Below are 24,427 nucleotides of genomic sequence, written 5' to 3'. Positions count from 1 at the left end.
ACTTTGACCTCCCTAGGCTCAAGACTGAACTGACAGTCATGTACAACATGTCAAACTTCGAGGGAAGGAGCCCAGCGGAGCTGCTTCATTTCCTTACACAGAGGGAGCTGAGTGAGAGCATGCAGCAGCTTCATCACCTCACCTGTCTGGTGTTGACCATCCCCGTATCCACCTCTTCAGGTGAGCGGTCTTTCTCGGCCCTGAAGCGCATCAAGACGCATACCAGAAACACAACGGGACAGGATCGACTGGGAGCTTTGGCACTGATGTCCATAGAAAAAGACCTTCTGATAGAACTTAAATCCAAGGACAAACTGCATGATGCTGCCATTGCCCACTTCATAAAGAAGGACCGACGGATGGACTTTATATTCAAGTAGCCTAATAAGGTAAGCTGCCTCATTTTATTTTACTCCAAATCAAAGCTGGCGTATTCATTTTACATATTTTGACGGCACTTCATAGCTGGTTAATACCACACTTTGCTTATGTAACATTAGGCCTACTATACTCAGTATCATGGCGTGAAATTTGGCATGTTTTGCATGATTGTATTGCGACTTTGCTCATGGCATATTCTGCAGGCGAAGGTTGATTTTATCGTTATTTCTATTCTTTGCTCATGAATTGCCTTGACTTGGTGTGGTCAGTTTGTAAAGAAGAGGTTTTGTGATGCTGCATGCTCGCGCTGTCCATGGGGGTGTTTTAGGCCAAAAGCGGAGGCTAGGTCATGTGACTTTTTATTGTTTTCCAAGTATGGAGAGACACAAAGGCTATTTGAGTCCAATGGATTTGATTTTGGTGGAACCTGAGGCACTGAGTTACTGGCGGTTTGTGTGTGTGTGTGTGTGTGTGTGTGTGTGTGTGTGTGTGTGTGTGTGTGTGTGTACGTCTTAGAGCTGTGTGTCGGAGCTTTTCACATATTAAAAAAATACCCCCAAAATCTGGCTGATTACAATATCATTGCGCCGTTGAAGGGCCGCTGCCAGACCCAGACTACACTACATCACAATACGTACGTGTCAGAGGACACGTTTTTTTGAGACCGTAATACGTGTATATGGACACGTATTAGTTGCCACTGGGGCCGCAATCCCGTCTTCTGGCCACTGGGGGCGCAAGAAAAAGGGCGGACAGCGTCATGGTGGCAGCAGTCCTGCAACCAACATAGTAGATGAATGCGGGAGGTGCGGCAAGACGCAGCACACCGATGAGCGGAAGTGTCCTGCAATGAACAGGAAGTGCGACAAGTGTCATACAAAGGGACACTGGGAGCGTGTATGTCACTCTAAAGCGGTGACAGACGTCACTGAAGAGGTTAAACAGCTGTACTTTCTGGGAGAAGTTGGCAAAGACAGCAGTCAGGAACATTCGCTCCGCCATCTTTGTTCAATATTTTTGACATTCTATTGCGTCATGACCATGGTCATGACACACCTAGTAGGCTACAGGGCGCCCCTAGCGGCATATGTGAGATACGTGTCAATGAACACGTATAAGTGACTTGCAGAAGCGTGTCCATACACACGTAAAGAGGAGCGGTCTGTGTAGGTCTGTGTAGAGGCGGACCGGTCTGTGTAGGCCAGACCCCTCGGTTCGCTACTGGGTGTGGCCATCAGTTAGAGTAACAGCGGCCATGTGAACTGTTCACAGACGATTGGGGAATGTTTGCAATCAGCATTGCAAGATGGTGACAGTCATAATGACATTCAATCAAATTACCCATACAACAAATTCATAACAACGTATGAAAATCTCACTCTAGTTACAAGTCGGCTGTGTTATGATGTATTTTAATGATATTTTTGTCCTTGTCCTTTTTAAGTCCTTAAACGTCTAAGAGTGACACGCCGTGTAGCGCACAAGCTCGCCTGCATGTTCCGGGTGAGGGGAGGCTCTGCTTTTTTCAGGCTCGCCTTTAACGTTGTGAATCTCGGGGTTTGCACATGCGTATTGCGTAGCTTAAGGTGAACTCAATGGATGAGGAAAGGCGCTGCTTATGGCGGGAGTGTGAGCCAATCAGCCATCAAGGTGCTAAATTGCTACAATGTCATGGATATGTGTGCTATCAACGTAGCAAGCTAGCTCATTTGAATTTGAGCAGCTTAGCTACACTTCAGAGCAAAATCAGTAATGTCGACCATTGTACATCTTCAGAGTTTTAATAAACTGGATTACCAACAAAAATTACTAGTCATTAAGCAAGGCAGGCCTATACCAGCTCTCCCCGACCTCCACCAGCATAAAAGGCAGAAGATCCTCCAATCATTCCAGCCGGAGGGCTGCATAAGGAAAGAGTGGCTATGTGGCTGCAGCTCCGATGCCACCACCAGCAAGCTGTACTGCTTCCCTTCTTTGCTGTTTTCCAGACAGCGGGACAAGGTATGGGTAGGTGGTGCTACTGTGACCTTAAGGCGAGGGGAAGGTAAGGGAAAATCATGAGATTCTGAAGGACTTGATACATGCCACTTGCTACTTAGGGAAACGGGAATTAGCCTTCAGGGAAACAAGGAAAGCACCGGCTCATCAAACCGGGGAAACTATGTGGAGCTCTTAAACTTCATTGCGGAGAAAGACCAGCAGTTGATGACGCATCTCGAAGTATCCTCAGTGTTTTCCAGAACACCGAACCATATTCAAAATAACCTTATCTTGGCCGTAAGTGACATTCTTCAACAGAACATTCAAGATGAGGTAAATGCAGCCCCTTTCGTGTCCGTACAAGTCGATGAGACCACTGACACAACCAACAAAGCGCAGCTATCTGCTGTATTGTGCTTTGTCTGCCAAAATGAAGTTATAGAGGCATTTTTGGGATTTAGTGATGTTGTGTTGTAGCTAGGCAGCATCGGATGGTGGTCTGTGGATGACTTTGGAGACCAAGAAAAGGAAGACAGTGAAGGCAGATCCAAGAACCAAATGGTGGAAGCAGTTGAAGAAGGAAGACTTGTATGGAGTTCAGGGAGCAGTTAAGACAGGCACTGGGTGGTAGTGAAGAGTTGCTGGATGGCTGGGCAACCACTGCAGAAACAGTGAGGGAGACAGCTAGGAAGGTACTTGGTGTGTCATCAGAAGAGAGGAAGGATGACAAGGAGACTTGGTGGTGGAATGAGGAAGTACAAGGATCACGCTATTCCCCCCAGTTCCCCCTCCCCCCTGAACTGGCACCCCAACCTACCAGAGGAGGTGCTAGTGCAGCGACCATGACACATTCCCACATCCGGCTTCCCACGCGCAGACACGGCCAATTGTGTCTGTAGGGCCGCCTGACCAAGCCGGAGGTAACACAGGGATTCGAACCGGTGAAAGAGACACAAGATTGAGATGGTTTGGACATGTGTGGAGGAGAGATGCTGGGTATATTGGGAGAAGGATGCTGAATATGGAGCTGCCAGGGAAGAGGAGAAGAGGAAGGCCAAAGAGGAGGTTTATGGATGTGGTGAGGGAGGACATGCAGGTGGCTGGTGTGACAGAGGAAGATGCAGAGGACAGGAAGAGATGGAAACGGATGATCCGCTGTGGCGCCCCCTAACGGGAGCAGCTGGAAGTAGTAGTAGTAGTGATGTGATGTTGTGTAATGTAATGATGTGAGGCAATGGTGTGACTTAGTCATTTCAGAGCTATCAAAAACCATATAAAACAAGAAAAAATTATTTCATATATCACGGCATCGTGAAAGACCCGCCCACCCTTCCCACATCCACTTCACCCTCCTACCCTCTGGCAGGAGGTACCGGAGCACCCGTGCCGTCTCCACCAGACTATGCAACAGTTTCATTCCTCAGGCCGTGAGGTTGCTCAACAGCCTGAACACTTAGACCTTCCACAGAATGACTTTTTGACCTTCTTGCTCACTGTCCATGTCAGGAGTGCTTGTGATGTTTAGGTCTGTGGTGTAGTTCTTGTTTTTAATGCACTTTTTGTTTTTAATATTTACTGTGTGTTGTTTGTTTTTATGTGGCACTGAGGTCCTTGTGAAACATAATTTCGTTCCCTTGTATGTGTGAGACATGCATATGAGGCAATGATGGGAAAAGTAGTCTAGTCTAGTCTAGTCTAGTCTAAGTCTGTTCCTCCAGCAACATTATACTGGAGTGAGAGAGAGATACTTTATTGATCCCTGTGGGGAAATTCGTCTCTGCATTAAGCCATCCTAGCTGTGTAGCTAGGAGCTTCGGGCAGCTGCAGCGCCTGGGGACCAACTCCAGTTGGTCTTGCCATGCCTCGGTCAGGGGCACAGACCCTAACATGCATGTCTTTTTGATGGTGGGGAAACCGGAGCACCCGGAGAAAACCCACCACAGACATGGGGAGAACATGCAAAGTCCACACAGAGGACGACCCGGGATGCCCCCAAGGTTGGACTTCCCCGGCATTGGAACCCAGGACCTCCTTGCTGTGAGGCGACAGCGCTAATCACTGTGTCACCATGCTGCCCATAGAAACAGCTACCATAAGTTTGTGAAATGAGTTATGTGACAAAAAACGTTTAAGAACCATACAGCAAAGAAAAAAGGTTTTAGATTCAACACCAGCAGCTGTTCCAAACATTTATATTGTTTTCAAACAAAGTGCAACAATAAGAGCACGCTCCAACAACTGTCGAGAAAGGAAGAGAGTTCATGCTTAAGGTGGAAGGATACGTTGAGTGGTTTCAAGCTAAAGGTAGACGGGGAATATAGAGGGCATATTTCTGACCATGTCAGCCTACACTGGGCGACCAACACAATCCTGCACATCACAAGACATGACTTAGAGGGAGGCGCATACACAAATAGGTACATACACACACATGTGTAAACTGTGGCCACTTTTCTTTTTTAGGTACCCCGTGTTGCCTCCAGGACAGCCGGAATGCTTCATGGCGTGGATTCAACAGAATTCTAGAGAAAAATCCATGCTGACTGGACAGCATCGCAAAGGGCCTGCAGACTTCTTCAGCTTCCCGGTCACACTGCAAACCTGCCTTCCCTCCTCATCCCAAAGGCGCTGTGCTGGACAGCATCACAAAGGGCCTGCAGACTTCTTCAGCTTCCCGGTCGCACTGCAAACCTGCCGTCCCTCCTCATCCCAAAGGCGCTGTGCTGGACTGCAGCGTGGCGGCTGAGCAGGCGTGGCTTGACTGCGGTCACGTCGCCCTCATGTTTGTGTAACCAGCTTGAGATGGTGTGTGCTTTTTGTTTTTGTAGTTTGATTTTTCTCCCCAATTGCATCCGGCCTATCACCCCACTCCCCCGAGCCATCCGCGTCACCACCACCCCCGTCCCCCTCCGCCGATCTGGGGAGGGCTGCAGACTACCACATGTAATGGTGTTACATTTGCTGTTGGAGTAACTTTGTTAGTAATATTGACTGTTGGTCCTTACCACTGCTGTTCCTTCTGAGAGACAAGGTGGAAGACATTCCACTTCAGCTAGTCCATAGATTCTACCAGTTAGACATGTCCTACAGAGGGACATAGATTCTACCAGTTAGACATGTCCTACAGAAGTTACAGAGGGACATGGATTCTACCAGTTAGACATGTCCTACAGAAGTTACAGAGGGACATGGATTCTACCAGTTAGACATGTCCTACAGAAGGTACAGAGGGACATAGATTCTACCAGTTAGACATGTCTTACAGAAGGTACAGAGGGACATAGATTCTACCAGTTAGACATGTCCTACAGAAGTTACAGAGGGACATAGATTCTACCAGTTAGACATGTCCTACAGAAGGTACAGAGGGACATGGATTCTACCAGTTAGACATGTCCTACAGAAGTTACAGAGGGACATGGATTCTACCAGTTAGACATGTCCTACAGAAGGTACAGAGGGACATAGATTCTACCAGTTAGACATGTCTTACAGAAGGTACAGAGGGACATAGATTCTACCAGTTAGACATGTCCTACAGAAGGTACAGAGGGACATAGATTCTACCAGTTAGACACGTCCTACAGAAGGTACAGAGGGACATAGATTCTACCAGTTAGACACGTCCTACAGAAGGTACAGAGGGACATGGATTCTACCAGTTAGACACGTCCTACAGAAGGTACAGAGAGACATGGAGGTTAGTTGCTTCTTTCTGTGAACCACATCCTGAAACTTGCTCCCATTTATTCTGGTCATGTACTTTTACATAGAAGCTGTGGAAAGATTTTAATCACTTTATACTTCACAGCATCTTCTCAGACTTTGCTCTGTATTATAGAAGTATTATTTTGGGTTGCTATGGTTACAGTGACCAAGACGTTAATGCATTTTTTCTGATCAATCTAATTCTACTTGCCAAATTCCACATTCACAAATGTAAATTGACAAACAAAAAACCTTAGTGATTGTGAAAGAAATGGGACAATATGTGTCTTCCTCTCAAAGCAACAGAGCTGTCAAAGCAGGGGACATAAGCAAGGACTTGCAGCTTTTAAGTGCATTTCTGGTCATATACTCGCGTCCTTCTCCTCTATCCTAGATGCCTTTTTCTGTTTGACACTGCTCATCGTTGTGTTTTGTCCAGTATTCCTTTTGTTATTATGTATGTTGAGGGTTGGAAATAAAGAATCATAGAAAAGTGGTGAGTTTGGAAGTGTGTTCTTTAGTAGCCGTGAGCCCTGCAGTCTGTGCTGCAGACATCGCTGGTACGAGTTCCTGCAGACGGCTGTGCTGAGAGACGCTGAGCCGGAGTCCACCTGCACATCTAGTCTCTGATTGATCTGGTCTTAACATGGTGCTGCTGGTCGCCTGGCTCGGGTTCTGGGCTGTCCCGGGTCCTGGGCTGTCCCGGGTCCTGGGCTGTCCCGGTAGTGTCTGGACACTGCTGGGCATCCTCCTCATCACATATTTTATAAGTCCATCATAACTGTGTTATCCTCTTTCAGTGGTGTGTTGTGTAAAGTGTTTAAACACAACATCTCCCGACGAGATTGGCGCGCACATAGATTACGACTAATTGATGACTTAATTGATTATAGCGTATAGCTTATGACTAATTGATGACTTAATTGATTATAGCGTATAGCTTATGACTAACTGATGACTTATTGATTATGACTAACGACTACTGCAGCTGTTGTCTTCTCTCACATGTCTCTTCTCTCTCTGAATGATGTCCTCTCTTGTCTCTCCCTCTGTGTGTGTGAATGGTGTCATGTGAGTCTCCCTTGTGTGCACGTGCAGTCTGTCCTCCTCCCAGGTCTCCAGGGTGACTGTGGTCACCTGGACGCTGCTTGGCCTCCCCTCATCACACCTTCTTCTTATATCTCTTATAAATCCATATCAGGTTGTTATCGTGTTTCAATGTTATATCCTTCTCTCACTCCAGATGTGTGACTAGCTTTTTATTTATTTGGTTACATGGCGTCTGGCCTCTGCTGGGCATCCTCCTCATCACATTCTTCATATCTTTTAAGTCCCTTATAACTGTGATAAGTCCCTTATAGCTGTGATAAGTCCCTTGTAACTGTGATAAGTCCCTTGTAACTGTGATAAGTCCCTTATAACTGTGATAAGTCCCTTGTAACTGTGATAAGTCCCTTGTAACTGTGATAAGTCCCTTATAAGTGTGATAAGTCCCTTATAACTGTGATAAGTCCCTTATAACTGTGATAAGTCCCTTATAGCTGTGATAAGTCCCTTGTAACTGTGATAAGTCCCTTATAACTGTGATAAGTCCCTTGTAACTGTGATAAGTCCCTTGTAACTGTGATAAGTCCCTTATAAGTGTGATAAGTCCCTTATAACTGTGATAAGTCCCTTATAACTGTGATAAGTCCCTTATAACTGTGATAAGTCCCTTGTAACTGTGGACAAGTCCCTTGTAACTGTGATAAGTCCCTTATAAGTGTGATAAGTCCCTTATAAGTGTGATAAGTCCCTTATAACTGTGATAAGTCCCTTATAACTGTGATAAGTCCCTTATAAGTGTGATAAGTCCCTTATAAGTGTGATAAGTCCCTTGTAACTGTGATAAGTCCCTTGTAACTGTGATAAGTCCCTTGTAACTGTGATAAGTCCCTTATAACTGTGATAAGTCCCTTGTAACTGTGATAAGTCCCTTATAAGTGTGATAAGTCCCTTATAACTGTGATAAGTCCCTTATAACTGTGATAAGTCCCTTATAACTGTGATAAGTCCCTTATAAGTGTGATAAGTCCCTTGTAACTGTGATAAGTCCCTTATAAGTGTGATAAGTCCCTTATAACTGTGATAAGTCCCTTATAAGTGTGATAAGTCCCTTGTAACTGTGATAAGTCCCTTATAAGTGTGATAAGTCCCTTATAAGTGTGATAAGTCCCTTATAAGTGTGATAAGTCCCTTGTAACTGTGATAAGTCCCTTATAAGTGTGATAAGTCCCTTATAACTGTGATAAGTCCCTTATAAGTGTGATAAGTCCCTTGTAACTGTGATAAGTCCCTTATAAGTGTGATAAGTCCCTTATAAGTGTGATAAGTCCCTTATAACTGTGATAAGTCCCTTATAAGTGTGATAAGTCCCTTATAACTGTGATAAGTCCCTTATAAGTGTGATAAGTCCCTTATAACTGTGATAAGTCCCTTATAAGTGTGATAAGTCCCTTATAAGTGTGTTATCCTCTTTCAGTGGTGTGTTGTGTAAAGTGTGTAAACACGACATCATCATGTCACGCTGTGCGTCTTGGGAGAGAGATCCTCCTCTGCTGCTCCCCCTGAGCTTCCTCCCTGTTGGAGGTTTTAGGGGGGTGTTCCTTATCCCACGTGGGGGTGTAAGTAAGGACAGGACAGGACAGGACAGGACAGGACAGGACAGCACGTTGTGCTGCTGTCAAGCCCCTGACCCCCCACATGTGTAATGTGTGATCCTGGGCTACACAAACGAAACTGAGCTGACTTGTATGCGCAAACACACGGCCGAGTAATGATTCTGATTATACACAGAAGTTCTAAGAATAAGCGTGATCTATTTTTGTTTCAATATCTTAGGAGAACAAACTTAATTTAGAGAATATAAATGTATTTTCTTAATTTTATATATATTTTTTCTTTTTCTGTTTTGAATATGTGAATGCGTACCAATCCACACTCCAGTTCAGCCGGGGGTGGTAGTACGGTACCATGTCGTTTACCAACCGCCAGAACATTAACACGACGAAGAAGAAGAAGAAGAAGACCAAAAAGAAGAAGAAGAAGTAGCAGAAGAAGAAGAAGAAGAAGAAGCAGCAGCAGCAGCAGCAGCGACGCGCAGACCGGAAGCGTCCTGGCAGCCTCCACCGTGCTAAACAGTTAGCGGAGCGTCTCTGCCGCCGCGTGACAGCCAGCCAGACCTGCCCACTTGGACTCTGGTCTGATCGGATTCCGCAGACGTTGACCGCCGAGTTTTCCTTATCGAGTCGCGGTGTTTGTGGAGCAGACGACCGGGATGGCCACCCTGGAGAAGCCGTCTCCCGGCAGGGTGTCGCTGGACGACACGGTACCTCTGACTGCGGTGATCGAAGCCAGCCAGAACCTCCAGTCCCACACGGTGAGTCGGAGAAGAGCACAGGGGCGAGGAAGTGAGGGACTTATGGTCCGTACCGGAGGGACTTATGGTCCGTATCGGAGGGACTTATGGTCAGTACCGGAGCGACTTATGGTCCGTACCGGAGGGAGTTATGGTCCGTATCGGAGGGACTTATGGTCAGTACCGGAGGGACTTATGGTCAGTACCGGAGGGACTTATGGTCCGTATCGGAGGGACTTATGGTCCGTATCGGAGGGACTTATGGTCAGTACCGGAGGGACTTATGGTCAGTACCGGAGGGAGTTATGGTCCGTACCGGAGGGACGAGCCGTTATTTCCCGTGTCGCAGTGGTTTACGACGTACAGAGCTTGGCTGCCGGTCATGTGGGCTTGTGCCGGTTCTGGGGGCTCGTGTTAGGCTCGGCTCCGGTTGTTGTTGACAGTCAGAGATCATAAGCGGTCAGGTGAGCTGGCGGGTCCGTTTGCTTGGTAAGCTAACGTCAGGCTATCCGGAACAGCCTGACGTTAGCTAGCATGCTGGGCTCACCAGCCACCCACCTGGCTAGGCTACCTGACGTTAGCCTAGCGCGCTGACGCCTGGCCGCCAGAACCGATACCGAACCCATACTGTTGTGTTTCTGTCTGTGTGGACCTTTGACACCAGGAGGGAACGTCAGCTCTCTGGGCCGTCTGCGATCTTCTAGTCACGTTTATTTAAAGTGCATTTAACGGCGCTGTCTCCCTGATATTGCAGTTTACACACTCAAGTCCCCACATGACCCGTGTGAGGTCAGAGGTCACGTAGGTAAAAGGGCTTGTCCGCCCACAGTGTTTTTGTAGTCTCAAGTTGTGGCTGATTTAGCCATAAGAAATAAGGAAAATGGTATAGCGAGGCAGAGACCCAACCTCATAAAGCCCAGAAAGCCCATTAAAATGGCTCAGATGCTGGTACAGTAGTCAGCTCCGTTTAATTTGTGTAGCCCAGGATCACACATTACAAAGGTGCCTCAGGGGGCTTGACAGCAACACAACGTCCTGTCCGTAGACCCTCACATGGGATAAGGAACACCTCCCTAAAACCTCCAACAGGAAGAAAACCAGGAAGGAAGCTCAGGGGGAGCAGCAGAGGAGGATCTCTCTCCCAAGACGCACAGCGTGACATGATGACGTCGTGTTTACACACTTTACACAACACACCACTGAAAGAGGGTAACACACTTATAAGGGACTTATCACAGTTATAAGGGACTTATCAAAGATATGAAGAATGTGATGAGGAGGATGCCTAGCAGAGGCCAGACGCCATGTAACCAAATAAATAAAAAGCTAGTCACACATCTGGAGTGAGAGAAGGATATAACATTGAAACACGATAACAACCTGATATGGATTTATAAGAGATATAAGAAGAAGGTGTGATGAGGGGAGGCCAAGCAGCGTCCAGGTGACCACAGTCACCCTGGAGACCTGGGAGGAGGACAGACTGCACGTGCACACAAGGGAGACTCACATGACACCATTCACACACACAGAGGGAGAGACAAGAGAGGACATCATTCAGAGAGAGAAGAGACATGTGAGAGAAGACAACAGCAGCAGTAGTCGTTAGTCATAATCAATAAGTCATCAGTTAGTCATAAGCTATACGCTATAATCAATTAAGTCATCAATTAGTCGTAATCTATGTGCGCTAATCTCGTCAGGAGAAGTGCTTGGTAAATTCATTGAGAAAATAGTTATTCAGTAGTTATTCTTTTATTTATTTACTCGCTTCTTTATTCTTTTTTGTTTTGTTTCCTTTTTCTTTTTTGTTTGTAACCTACTGTAATGTGGGTTAATTCTGTTCTGTGTAGGGGTCTGCAGGACGGGGTAGGAGTAGCCAGAGGGGAGCAGGATGTGGGTAAATGGGATTTGGGGATGTTAAAATGTTAAAAAATATCGAGTCTTTCAGCTGTAATTGTTCGGTTGGATTTGTTTTCCTTGAAAAGAATGAATTAAAAGAAAGGGAGGGAGGGATCGTATCAGGATTTGGAAACGGCTGGTGGTGTGGCTATTTTTGAAAAATCTCTGTAGAATATGCATCCCAGAAACATGATTAGTTCAGTTGTGATAAGTAAAGTGTTGTTGTTGTTGTTTTGGGGGGAGGACGTTCTGAGTTGAGTGCAGCAGGTAACTTGAGGCCAGACAGGCCCAACATGAGGTCAGACAGGCCCGGCATGAGGTCAGACAGGCCCAACATGAGGTCAGACAGGCCCGACATGACGTCTTGAAGCAGCACCAGGTGACTTTTTGGATTTTGATGACATCTTTAACGTCACTGACTGCGTTTACATGCACAGTTAAGTCCAGCTACGGTTTATAGCTCCATGACGCCGTGTAATCGGACTACTGTCGTCGTCTCAGTATACAAGAACCGGGGGAGAATCGATTTATTAACGGAAGTATGTTCGACCCCGGTACAGTAGGAGGCGATATGCCCCCTTTCAGCTGGTTGCTATTGGGCTTTCTTCTGGTTGACCTATTGCGTCACATACCAAACAAGCGACAAACAAGTTAGCAGGCCTGTAGTAGTAGGCCTGTTTGGGTGCTTCCACCGAACACAGATTTGCTCAGGGTTTTTCTTAAATCCCGCTTCGTCCAACTTTTGCACCACTTTCTTAAATAGTTCGCCATTCCGCGTTCTCCTTCCATCCACGTACTTCAGGATATTCAGCTCCTTCAGCTGACACAACGTGAAGTTTGTCTCCTCGTCTGTCCAGAAATGTGTGGTTCTCACTCTGGCACTTGCTATGTTGCTACTGTTGATACTACGCTGTTCCACTTCCGGGTGAAAGACCACCACGGGAACTATAGATCAAGTCCAGTTTCAGTGGGACTGACACGTTTACATGTATTTTAAAAGCACAGTTTCAGTCTGACTGACACGTTTACATTAATTTTAAAAGTCCAGTTTCAGTCAGACTAACACGTTTATATGTGTTTTAAAAGTCCAGTTTCAGTCGGCCTGACACGTTTACATGTATTTTAAAAGTCCAGTTTCAGTCGGACTGACACGTTTACATGTATTTTAAAAGTCCAGTTTCAGTGGGACTAACACGTTTACATGTGTTTTAAAAGTCTAGTTTCAGTGGGACTAACACGTTTACATGTGTTTTAAAAGTCCAGTTTCAGTGGAACTGGCACGTTTACATGTGTTTTTAAAGTCCAGTTTCAGTGGGACTGACACGTTTATATGTGTTTTAAAAGTCCAGTTTCAGTGGGACTGACACGTTTACATGTATTTTAAAAGTCCAGTGTCAGTGGGACTAACATGTTTGCATGTTTTAAAAGTCCAGTTTCAGCCGGACTGACGCGTTTACATGTATTTTAAAAGCCCAGTTTCAGTGGGACTGACACGTTTACATGTATTTTAAAAGTCCAGTTCCAGTCGGACTGACGCGTTTACATGTATTTTAAAAGTCCAGTTTCAGTGGGACTAACATGTTTGCATGTTTTAAAAGTCCAGTTTCAGTGGGACTAACACGTTTACATGTATTTTAAAAGCACAGTTTCAGTCGGACTGACACGTTTACATTCATTTTAAAAGTCCAGTTTCAGTCAGACTAACACGTTTACATGTGTTTTAAAAGTCCAGTTTCAGTGGGACTGACATGTTTGCATGTTTTAAAAGTCCAGTTTCAGTGGGACTGACGCGTTTACATGTATTTTAAAAGTCCAGTTTCAGTGGGACTGACACGTTTACATGTATTTTAAAAGCACAGTTTCAGTCGGACTGACACGTTTACATTCATTTTAAAAGTCCAGTTTCAGTCAGACTAACACGTTTACATGTGTTTTAAAAGTCCAGTTTCAGTGGGACTAACACAATAAATCCACCTTTTCTAACGCCATGTAAACGTGCTGAATGCGGTAAAGACAACCAAACCGTTATTCATAATATAGCAGCGAGGTGCCTCTAAAGACTTGAGCTGTATGTCTGTGAATGTTCTCATTCATCCAGGGCATGGTTATCCAAAGGAATTGAATCAAGTGCAACTGGACTTGGTATGTCTTGAGCTGTATGTTCACAGACAAGGTAAAGAAAAATTGCTGTACTTTTAATATGTGTTATTTACTGAGTTGGGAAACAGGGAATCACTGCCACAAAGCAGTGGAGACAATGCTTCAGCGAAACGGATCTGAATTGAGATTGTCATTCTTCACTGAACTTAATGACTATGTATCAAAGTAAAATAGTCTTGTGGTGTTGCTTTAAATGCACATGATGGCAGGCTCACCGTACTTCTGTGCAGAAGAATGGATTTATTTTGCTTCATACATTGACAAAAGGCTGTACTCTGTTCATCTGAAAACGACAGAGGAGACACAAGCGTCTTCATCAACATGTTTTCATCTCACCTTCATGCATTTGTCATTGAATTAGACAGGCGGATTGGTGCAGCATCAGCAGTAATGTGGACGTTGTACCGGACCGTTGTGGTGAAGAGGGAGCTGAGCCAGAAGGCAAAGCTCTCAATTTACCAATCAATCTTTGTTCCAACCCTCACCTATGGTCATGAGCTTTGGATAGTGACCAAAAGGGTGAGATAGCGGATACAAGCAGCTAAAATGAGATTCCTCCATAGGGTGTGTGGGCTCAGCCTTAGAGATAGGGTGAGGAGCTTGGAGTAGAGCCACTGCTCCTTTGTGTCGAAAGGAGCCAGTTGAGATGGTTTGGATATCTGATTAGGATGCCTCCTGGGTGCTTTCCTTTGGAGGTTTACCGGGCACGTCCAACTGGGAGGAGACCCCAGGGTCTCCCAGAACTCGCTGGAGGGACTACATGTCCAGTCTGGCCAGGGAATGCCTTGGGATCCCCCAGGAGGAGCTGGAGGGCATTGCTGGGGAGAGGGACATCTGGAGTGCCCTGCTTAGCTTGCTGCCACCGCGACCCAACCCCGGAGAAGCGGCTGATGATGAATGAATTTTTCTGACACTGTATGACTCTTTTAAGTGTTCATCAGAGTCACAGCCTGCAGAAAGAAAGTGTTTTTATATCTGGTTGTTTTGGGGTACAGTGCTCTGTAGCGCCTACCAGAAGGGAGGAGTTGGAACAGGTTGTGACCAGGGTGTGATGGGTCTGCAGCGATGTTGCCTGCCCAGTTCCTGAGTCTGGAGGTGACTAAGGGCGCTCACATAGTCTCTAAGTACAGGGCACAGACACTGTGTGGACGGACCACACCTTTTCGTAGTCTTTTCCTAGTCCAGTCGTACCAATGCATACCATAGGCCTACATTTCCCGCAGTCTTTGCGTGTCATTTTCCTTTTCCACTGGAAGTTAAAGACCGTAAACAACATGGCGCTGTCCATGGATGAGGAAGAAGAACTGCTCTGTTGCCAGGCTATGTTGGAAAAAAAAAACCTCGCGGAGGTGGTATGTTCGACCACTTAACGAAGGGAGGGGTAGAGAGGGGCAGTTCAGCATGTTGGGGAGGGATAGGAGGGGTAGAGAGGGGAGTTCAGCATTTTGGGGAGGGATATGACAAGTATGGATGAGGAAAAACATCGTCTCCATACTGTATAAAAGTTGTAAAGCCACAAAGAAGAAACTAAAGAAGGTGTCCGGTGGCACACCAAAATGAAACGGTTTCATGCTGAGCCATGTTTTGTGTGACGCTGGTGCACGGACGCTAGGTATGCGCACTCACAAAAAAACTGAGCTTCATGTGGACATGGGCAGGTGGACGTATGCTGAGGTCCGTTATTGCCTCATTTTAGTTGGCGCGGAGTACGGTCCGTGTATGGTACGTCAAGACTATGAACTGGCCTTAAGTCCTGAATGGAGGGCAGGTTGGCACCAATGATCTTCTCTGCAGACTTAACAGTCCAGTGTAGTGTGTCCCTGTCCTGTCTGGTGAATGACATGGTGGTTATTGTGTGGTGACTCTTCATGGTTTTTATTTATCCTAGGTGGGTGCTACACATTGCTGGTGGTTGAGGTGAGCCCCCCCCCTGCCTTCAATGTGAAGCTCTTCGGGTGTCTAGATAAAGCGCTATACAAATGTAATCCATTATCATCCAGTCCTGCCACAGTGTCCAAGTGGGTAGACAAGCCCTAGCAGCTACCTGACCTCTGACCTCACTGTTTACATGTAGGCCTGGGTGTGTACATATCAGAAATGACCAGAGGGTTTTGGACGGTGATTGTGTGTGTTGAGTGGGTGAGGGGGAGTCCGTTGCTGTGAGGAGAGTGGGAGTGTGTTTGGTTTGCTGGTCTGTTCGGCACAGAGGATTAACTGCTCAGACCGGGAGAGACTGACCTTTAGACCTGTGATCCACATAACTGTATAATAGATCCTTGCTCGCTGGAGCAGCACTTACAGTGCATCCGGAAAGTATTCACACCCCTTCACTTTCCCCACATTTTGTTATGTTACAGCCTTATTCCAAAATGGATTAAATTCCTTTCTTTCCTCATCAATCTACACACAATACCCCATAATGACAAAGAGAAAAAGGTTTTGTAGAAATTTTTGCAAATGTATTAAAAATAAAAAACTGAAATATTGCATGTACATAGTATTCACACCCTTTACTCAGTACTTGGTTGAGGCACCCTTGGCAGCGATTACAGCCTCAAGTCTTCTTGGGTATGAAGCTACAAGCTTGGCACACCTATATTTGGGGTGTTTCTCCCATTCTTCTCTGCAGATCCTTTCCAGCTCTGTAAGGTTAGATGGGGAGCGTCGCTGCACAGCTATTTTCAGGTCTTTCCAGAGATGTTCAATGGGGTTCAAGTCTGGGCTCTGGCTGGGCCACTCAAGGACATTCACAGACTTGTCCCGAAGCCACTCCTTCCTTGTCTTGGCTGTGTACTTAGGGTCGTTGTCGTGTTGAAAGGTAAACCTTGGCCCCAGTCTGAGGTCCTGAGCGCTCCGGAGCAGGTTTTCATCAAGGATCTCTCTGTACTTTGCTCCATTCATCTTTCCCTCGATCCTGACTAATCTCCCAGTTCCTGCCGCTGAAGAACATCCCCACAGCATGATGCTGCCACCACCATGCTGCACTGTAGGGATGGTATTAGCAAGGTGATGAGAGGTGCCTGGTTTCCTCCAGACGTGACGTTTGGCATTCAGGCCAAAGAGTTCAATCTTGGTTTCATCAGACCAGAGAATCTTGTTTCCTATGGTCTGAGAGTCCTTTAGGTGCTTTCTGGCAGACTCCAAGCGGGCTGTCATGTGTCTTTTACTGAGCAGAGGCTTCCGTCTGGCCACTCTACCATAAAGGCCTGATTGGTGGAGTGCTGCAGAGATGGTTGTCCTTCTGGAAGGTTCTCCCATCTCCACAGAGGAACGCTGGAGCTCTGTCAGAGTGACCATCAGGTTCTTGGTCACCTCCCTGACCAAGGCCCTTCTCCCCCGATTGCTCAGTTTGGCTGGGCGGCCAACTCTAGGAAGAGTCCTGGTGGATCCAAACTTCTTCCACTTACGAGTGATGGCGACCACTGCGCTCTTCGGGACCTTCAAAGCTGTAGAAATTTGTTTGTACCCTTCCCCAGATCTGTGCCTCTATACAATCCTGTCTCGGAGGTCCACAGACAATTCCTTTGACTTCATGGCTTGGTTTCTGCTCTGACATGCACTGTCAGCAGTGGGACCTTATATGGACAGGTGTGTGCCTTTCCAAATCATGTCCAATTAATTGAATTTACTACATGTGGACTCCAATCAAGATGTAGAAACATCTCAAGGATGATCAGTGGAAACAGGATGAACCTGAGCTCAATTTTGAGCGTCATAGCAAAGGGTGTGAATATTTATGTACATGCAATATTTCAGTTTTTTATTTTTAATAAATTTGTAAAACATTTTACAAAACCTTTTTCACTTCGTCATTATGGGGTATTGTGTGTAGATTGATGAGGGGAAAAAAAAGAATTTAATCCATTTTGGAATAAGGCTGTAACATAACAAAATATGGGGAAAGTGAAGGGGTGTGAATACTTTTTGGATCCACTGTATAACAGGGCACAGAACCAGCTTCATCTCCACCACAATGACAAAATGAGATCGCTGGGTGATACTGACAAAGTCATATATGATGATATTTTTGACTGAATACCTTGGCATTGCTAATGTTGAGATATGTTTACCTATGAGGAGGACTACTGTGTTTCCGTGACATCTTCACACAGCTTAAAACCATAATGGATGGTTGTGATGTGCATATGATGACCAAGCATGTAGACACACTCGTCTATTTTGCTAAAACAGTGGAATAAGTTCAGAAAATGGTCTCACTTTACTGTAATGCAGCCTTCAAGACCAGGGAATGATTAACTTAGGTCACCACATTACCAGAATCCCAGTCCCACAACACATCTAGTCTCAAATCAACACATCTGCATTATAGCCACATACTGCTTCTGGGTAAAACCATCCTGAAGCTCACAGAAGGGTGAATCAGTTCATCTGGACACAGATATGTTTCATCATCATCTAAGTGACCGCTTCAGTCTCATCTGACTTCAGGTGTCCCACCCTTATAAACAATAGAGTGACTGCAGGTGTCCCCACCCTTATAAACAATACAGTGGCTGCAGGTGTCCCCACCCTTCTAAACAATACAGTGACTGCAGGTGTCCCCACCCTTATAAACAATACAGTGACTGCAGGTGTCCCCACCCTTATAAACAATACAGTGGCTGCAGGTGTCCCCACCCTTCTAAACAATACAGTGACTGCAGGTGTCCTCACCCTTATAAACAATACAGTGGCATAACCACCCAAACCATCAACCAGTTTCATATGTAAATATGGTGTGACCATTAACTAGAGTTACAACAGCCATGTGTACTATTTAACGGAGGACTGGGGAATAGTTGCAATCACAGCATTGTAAGATGGTGACAGATGTACTCTTAGGACCCCCCCCCCAGGTCAGGGATGGTTGTTCCCTCTTCACATAGATGGCCTCTTTGACTTCCTGTTCAAACCAGCGTTCCTCCCTATCAAGGATGTGCACATCCTCTTCCCTGAAAGAGTGGCCACTGGTCTGTAGATGGTGTAGACAGTGGAGTCCTGGTCTGTAGATGGTGTAGACTGGTGAGTCCTGGTCTGTAGATGGTGTAGACTGTGGAGTCCTGCTCTGTAGCTGGTGTAGACCATGGACTCCTGGTCTGTAAATGGTGTAGACTGTGGAGTCCTGGCCTGTAGATGGTGTAGACTGTGGAGTCCTGGTCTGACGTGTTAGCTCTCCTGTGTTGTGTCATCCTCTTGGCCAGCATCTGTTTAGTTTCCCCAACGTACAAGTCATGGCAATCCTGCTGACACTTAACAGCTACACTATATTGCTCTGTTTGTGCCGGGGGACCTGAACCTTGAGGTGGACCAACTTCTGGTGCAGTGTGTTTTGGGGTTTGAAAGCAACTTAGATGCAGTGTTTAGAAGATACACATCTCAACTTTTCCAACACTCCCACCACATACAGAATCACCACTGGTTTACACTTAGACAGCTGTTGTCCTTCTCCTGTCTTCGATGGGCTGCTGCACTGTTTGGGGTCTTCCTGGCTTTGACAAATGCCCAGTTAGGATAACCACACTTAACCAGGGCCTGTGTGGTTTTCCTAACTGGGTGTTTGTCAAAGCCAGGAAGATGCCCAAATGAAAAATAGTATTGTAGCGATCACGGCTGTGTAGATTTGCTAGCCCGTTGCCTAACGGGTCAGACCCTTTAGTCGGCTGGTTAGCGCAGTCCCCCGTGGTGCAGGCGACCTGGGTTCACATGCCAGCTGCGGCGAATTCCTGGCTGCCTCCTGAATTTGCTACAGTGTTAAAGTTGTTAAAATGTTAATTTTGGTGTCAATCGTTTCCTAACAGACATACGAACATATGTAATGCATTAATATCTCAGTTGGGTATTTATCTTGACACAATATAGGGTTTAAAAACTGGCCGTCATTTTGACCGCCCATGGTCGTTTTAGGTAGGAGTGAAATCCTGGTTGTTCTAGTGTTAAAAACGCACGATCTCGCGAAATGGGGAGCATATTGAACCGTGAAGACCGTATCGAACGATTGAGAATTGGATCCAGTGTCGTCCCACACCGAGTGTTGGGCCTGAGTGGAGAGTGCTGTCCAAACCAGGATAGATCAGAAGAGCTGCAGACCTGCAGTGGAGGGTTTATATGGTGTCGTGGCTGTTAATGCTTTTGTCTCTGTCATTAATTCTGATGTCAGCCATGAGTGCCAATTTTGCACTAATCGTGAGACTGTCTTTCATTGTTTCATGGAATGTTGTCGACTGCTGCCACTTTTTACTTTACTGGAAAATGTGTGTGGATTGTTTGGCGGAGTTTTTTCCAAACCCATGTTCATTCTGGGCTACAGGTACTCTCAGAAACACAAGGTCAGATGCCATCTTTTTAATTTAATTCTGGGGAGGGGGAAGATGGCTGTGTACTTGAGCAGAAGAAACAGAATGGAGGACGCTGGGGATGATGATGCTGTTTTTCATTCATTCATTCATTCATCATCAGCCGCTTCTCCGGGGTCGGGTCACGGTGGCAGCAAGCTAAGTAGGGCACTCCAGACGTCCCTCTCCCCAGCAACGCCCTCCAGCTCCTCCTGGGGGATCCCAAGGTGTTCCCATGCCAGACATGTAGTCCCTCCAGCGAGTTTTGGGTCTACCCCGGGGTCACTTCCCAGTTGGACGTGCTCGGTAACCTTCAAAGGAAGGTGCCCAGGAGGCCTCAACTGGCTCCTTACGGCGCAAAGGAGCAGCAGCTCTTCTCTGAGCTCCCTCCAGATGTCCGAGCTCCTCACCCTATCTCTAAGGCTGAGCCCAGACACCCTACAGAGGAAACTCATTTCAGCCACTTGTGTGCACGATCTCACCCTTTCGGTCACTACCCAAAGCTCATGACCATAGCTGAGGGTTGGAACGAAGATTGACTTGTAAATTGAGAGCTTTGCCTTCCGGCTCAGCTCCCTCTTCACCACAACGGTCCGGTACAACATCCGCATTACTGCTGATGCTGCACCAATCCGCCTGTCAATCTCCCACTCCATCCTACCCTCACTCGTGAACAAGTCTCCGAGATACTTGAACTCCTTCACTTGAGGCAACAACTCATCCCCAACTCTGAGGGAGCAATCCACCATTTTCCAGTAGAGAACCATGGCCTCAGACTTGGAGGTGCTGACTCTCATCCCATGATGCTGTTTTTGTGTTTATACAAATGTTAAAAGTAGATTTTTGCTACTTCAAAATGATGGAAGACGTGGAAAGTTTTGGCAGTGTGTGGTGTTATAAAACGTGCTTTGCTGTATTGTTGATGATGAGCTGATGTTGGGGAGTACTGAGTTGATTTAGATTGTGTGAATCTGATGTTGCTGACCATGTTGGTCTTTATCCTGCTTACTGTTGTTTTGTGGCTTTTTTGTAATTTTTATTAAAGTATTATTAAAATCTGTCTCTCTCTCGCTCTATCTCTGTCTGTCTGTCTCTGTCTGTCTCTTTCTGTCTCTCTCCGTCTCTCTCTCAGGAGTACATCATCAAAGTGCAGAGAGGAGTGTCTGCAGAGAACAGTTGGCAGGTAAAGGCATCAGTCAGTGTGTTTACATGCACAGTTAAGTGGAGCTACGGTTACAGCTCCATAGGGCCATGTAATTGGACTGCTGTCATTGTCCCAGTACACAAGAACCATGGCAGAATCCATTTATAGACTCTGTATGTTGACCCCGGTACGGTAGGTGGCGATATGCCCCCTTTCAGCTGGTTGCTACTGGGTGAAAGACCGCCGTGGGAACGATGGGTCATGCGCAGAACGTCTAGGCCAGTTCAGGGCTGGTTGAAGTGTATACATGCCAGAGTAAATCCACCCCAACCGCATCATCTAGGTGTGTTAGTCCGACTTCCAGAAATTCATTTTAGTACGATTTCAGTTGGACTAACAGGTTTACATGTATTTTGAAAGTCTAGTTTTAGTTGCACTAACACAATAAATCCACTTTTTCTAACACCATGTAAACGTAGTCAGTCAGAGTTCAGATCAGCAGGTGAATCAGCCAGTGAGAATCTGGTTGTGCGGGAGACGGACCAATACAAATCACGATGACAATGTGACATCCAAACAAATCAACCATGTGACATGTATGGGGGGTCATTTCATTACTACCTCATCACTGAGACTGTCAGCGAGTGTGTGATGTAAGACAATGTCGTCCTTGTTGCAGGTCATTCGACGTTACAGTGATTTTGACGTTCTGAACAGCAGTCTGATGGTGAGTTTCACAAACACACAATCACATCTTTACCATGTGGAGAATCGTGCTGGTCCTGAGAGCGCCACACCCTGCCATCACACATGCCAGTTTTCAAATCAGAGATGTGATCAGTGGCGGCTGGTGCTAAAAGTGTTTGGGGGGGGGGTGGCGCAATGTACCTTGGTGCAGCACACCTGACAGCTGCTTTAATGTCCACACAGTCACAGAGTTATTAAGGACAATGTGGCCTATACATTTTATCAGGGTTTGTAGACGGTGGATGATTGACAGTTGAGACGAGGCGTGGTGTTGGGTGTGAACATGATTGACAGCCACGAGAATTGTCCAATCACATTAGATCAGAAAACATTAAAACAATACCAATTCACTGCCAACAAAAGTGGGAGCCCCTGGAAAATCTGAAGAAACCAATCACACAGCAGCCTCAGGTCACCTGCTCCCCATAAGTTTGAGGGCTTACATAAGGTATCGTTAGGCCGGCGCCCCTCACCCAGGAAGTATATGTATTCAGGCACAAATCAATATGTAATGCTGCTGACAGGCGCTCACAGACTGAAAACACTTTTATTTCATAATTATTTGCATTATACAACTACGTTATATTTAACATGTTTAAGTCGATTTTTATTTGTTGATGTTTGATGGGACGGTGCCGCAGCGCCCTTTACTGGCCAGCCGCCACTGGCTGTGGATGAACAGAGTTGACCATGTCTGAGTGAAGGGCCTCAGGGACAGATGTGTGTGCGCAGATAGAACGTGTATCTGCACGTTCTCCCAGTCAGTCTGCTGCCTGCTGTCATCTTGGCCAACTTCCTTCCTGTCCGAGACCCCACTAACCATTCTTACAACATTTTACTGGTTTGAACAGTCGCATCCGTGTCGTGTGAACTGTAACTCTGAAACGTACTACCGGCTTATAGAGGAAAGCTTGTGATCAGCACACTTGATCAGCACAAAGGGTTTTTTCGGGAGTTGTTCCTTATCCGATGAGAGGGTCTAACAACAGGATGTTGTGTTGCTGTTAAGCCCTCTAAGACAAATTTGTAATTTGTGATATTGGGCTATACAAATAAATTTGACTTGACCTGACTTGACACATTAACACGTGCAAACAGGAAATCATCAGTTTCCCCATTGCCCCAGAAGGTTGAGGGGTTCATGTTAATGTTAAATATAATATTATTATCATGTTAATGTCAAGTATAATATTATGATCATGTTAATGGTTAAATATAATGTTATTATCATGTTAATGTTAAATATAATATTATGATCATGTTAATGGTTAAATATAACATTATCATGGTAATGGTTCAGTATAATATTATGATCATGTTAATGGTTAAATATATTATTGATCATGGTAAAGGTTAAATATGGTATTATCATGTTAATGTTAAATATGTTAATGTTTATGTAATATAATCATGTTAACGGTTAAATATAATATTATCATGTTAATGTTAAATATAATATTATCATGGTAATGGTTCAATATAATGTTATCAATCAATCAAGTTGCATTTTATATAGCGCTTCTATAGCTGCAACAGCCACTCGGTTATGATCATGTTAATCTTAAATATTATTATCATGTTAATGGTTCAGTATAATATTATTATCATCTTAATGGTTAAATATAGCATTATCATGGTAATGGATCAGTATAATATTAATATCATGTCAATGGTTCAGTACAATATTATGATTATGTTAATGGTTAAATATAATATTGTTGTCATGGTAATGGTTCAGTATAATATTATGCTCATGTTAATGGTTAAATATAGCATTATCATGATAATGGATCAGTATAATATTATTATCATGTCAGTGGTTCAGTATAATATTATGATCATGTTAATGTTAAATATAGTATTATCATGTTAATGGTTCAGTAGAATATTATGATCATGTTAATTGTTAAATATAATTTATGATAATGGTAATGGTTCAATATAATATTATGATCATCTTAATGGTTAAATATAATATTACGATCATGGTAATGGTTTAAATATAATATTATTTTCATGTTAATGGTTAAATATAATGTTATCATGTTAATGGTTAAATATAATATTATTGTCATGTTAATGGTTAAATGTAATATTATTATCATGATAGCGGTTAAATATAATATTATTATCATGTTAATGGTCAAATATAATATTATCATGGTAGTGGTCAAATATAATATTATTATCATGTTAATGGTTAAATATAATATTATCATGGTAGCGGTTAAATATAATATTATCATGTTAGTAGTTAAATATAATATTATTGTCATAATGGTTAAATATAATATCATTAACATGGTAGTGGTTAAATATAATATTATTATCATGTTAATGGTTAAATGTATAATTGTCATGTTATTGGTTAAATATAATATTGTTGTCATGTTAATGGTTAAATATAATATTATTGTCATGGTAGTGGTTAAATATATAATTGTCATGTTATTGGTTAAATATAATATAATTGTCATGTTAATGGTTAAATATAATATTATCATGGTAGTGGTTAAATATAATATTATTGTCATGTTAATGGTTAAATATAATATTATCATGGTAGTGGTTAAATATAATATTATTGTCATGTTAATGGTTAAATATAATATTATTATCATGGCAGTGGTTAAGTATAATATTATTATCATGGTAGTGGTTAAATATAATATTATT

The 24,427-nt window shown here is 44.5% G+C and overlaps 1 protein-coding gene across 3 annotated transcripts in view; it reads left to right on the top strand.

Annotated features, from left to right (window-relative positions):
• Positions 1-9,184: 9,184 nt before the first annotated feature.
• pxk (PX domain containing serine/threonine kinase) overlaps positions 9,185-24,427 on the top strand; it is a 98,650-nt gene continuing 83,407 nt past the window's right edge. For all 3 annotated transcript variants that reach the window (XM_056275051.1, XM_056275053.1, XM_056275052.1), the window contains exons 1-3: positions 9,185-9,487; positions 20,993-21,043; positions 21,684-21,731. In XM_056275051.1, coding sequence (XP_056131026.1) covers positions 9,386-9,487; positions 20,993-21,043; positions 21,684-21,731 — 201 coding nt within the window. In that variant the 5' untranslated portion in view covers positions 9,185-9,385. The remainder of the gene's footprint in view (positions 9,488-20,992; positions 21,044-21,683; positions 21,732-24,427) is intronic.

The sequence above is a fragment of the Lampris incognitus genome, chromosome 2 (genome assembly GCF_029633865.1).
Source record: "Lampris incognitus isolate fLamInc1 chromosome 2, fLamInc1.hap2, whole genome shotgun sequence".
Lineage (NCBI taxonomy): Eukaryota > Metazoa > Chordata > Actinopteri > Lampriformes > Lampridae > Lampris > Lampris incognitus.
This window is presented reverse-complemented; position numbering and strand designations above follow the sequence as displayed.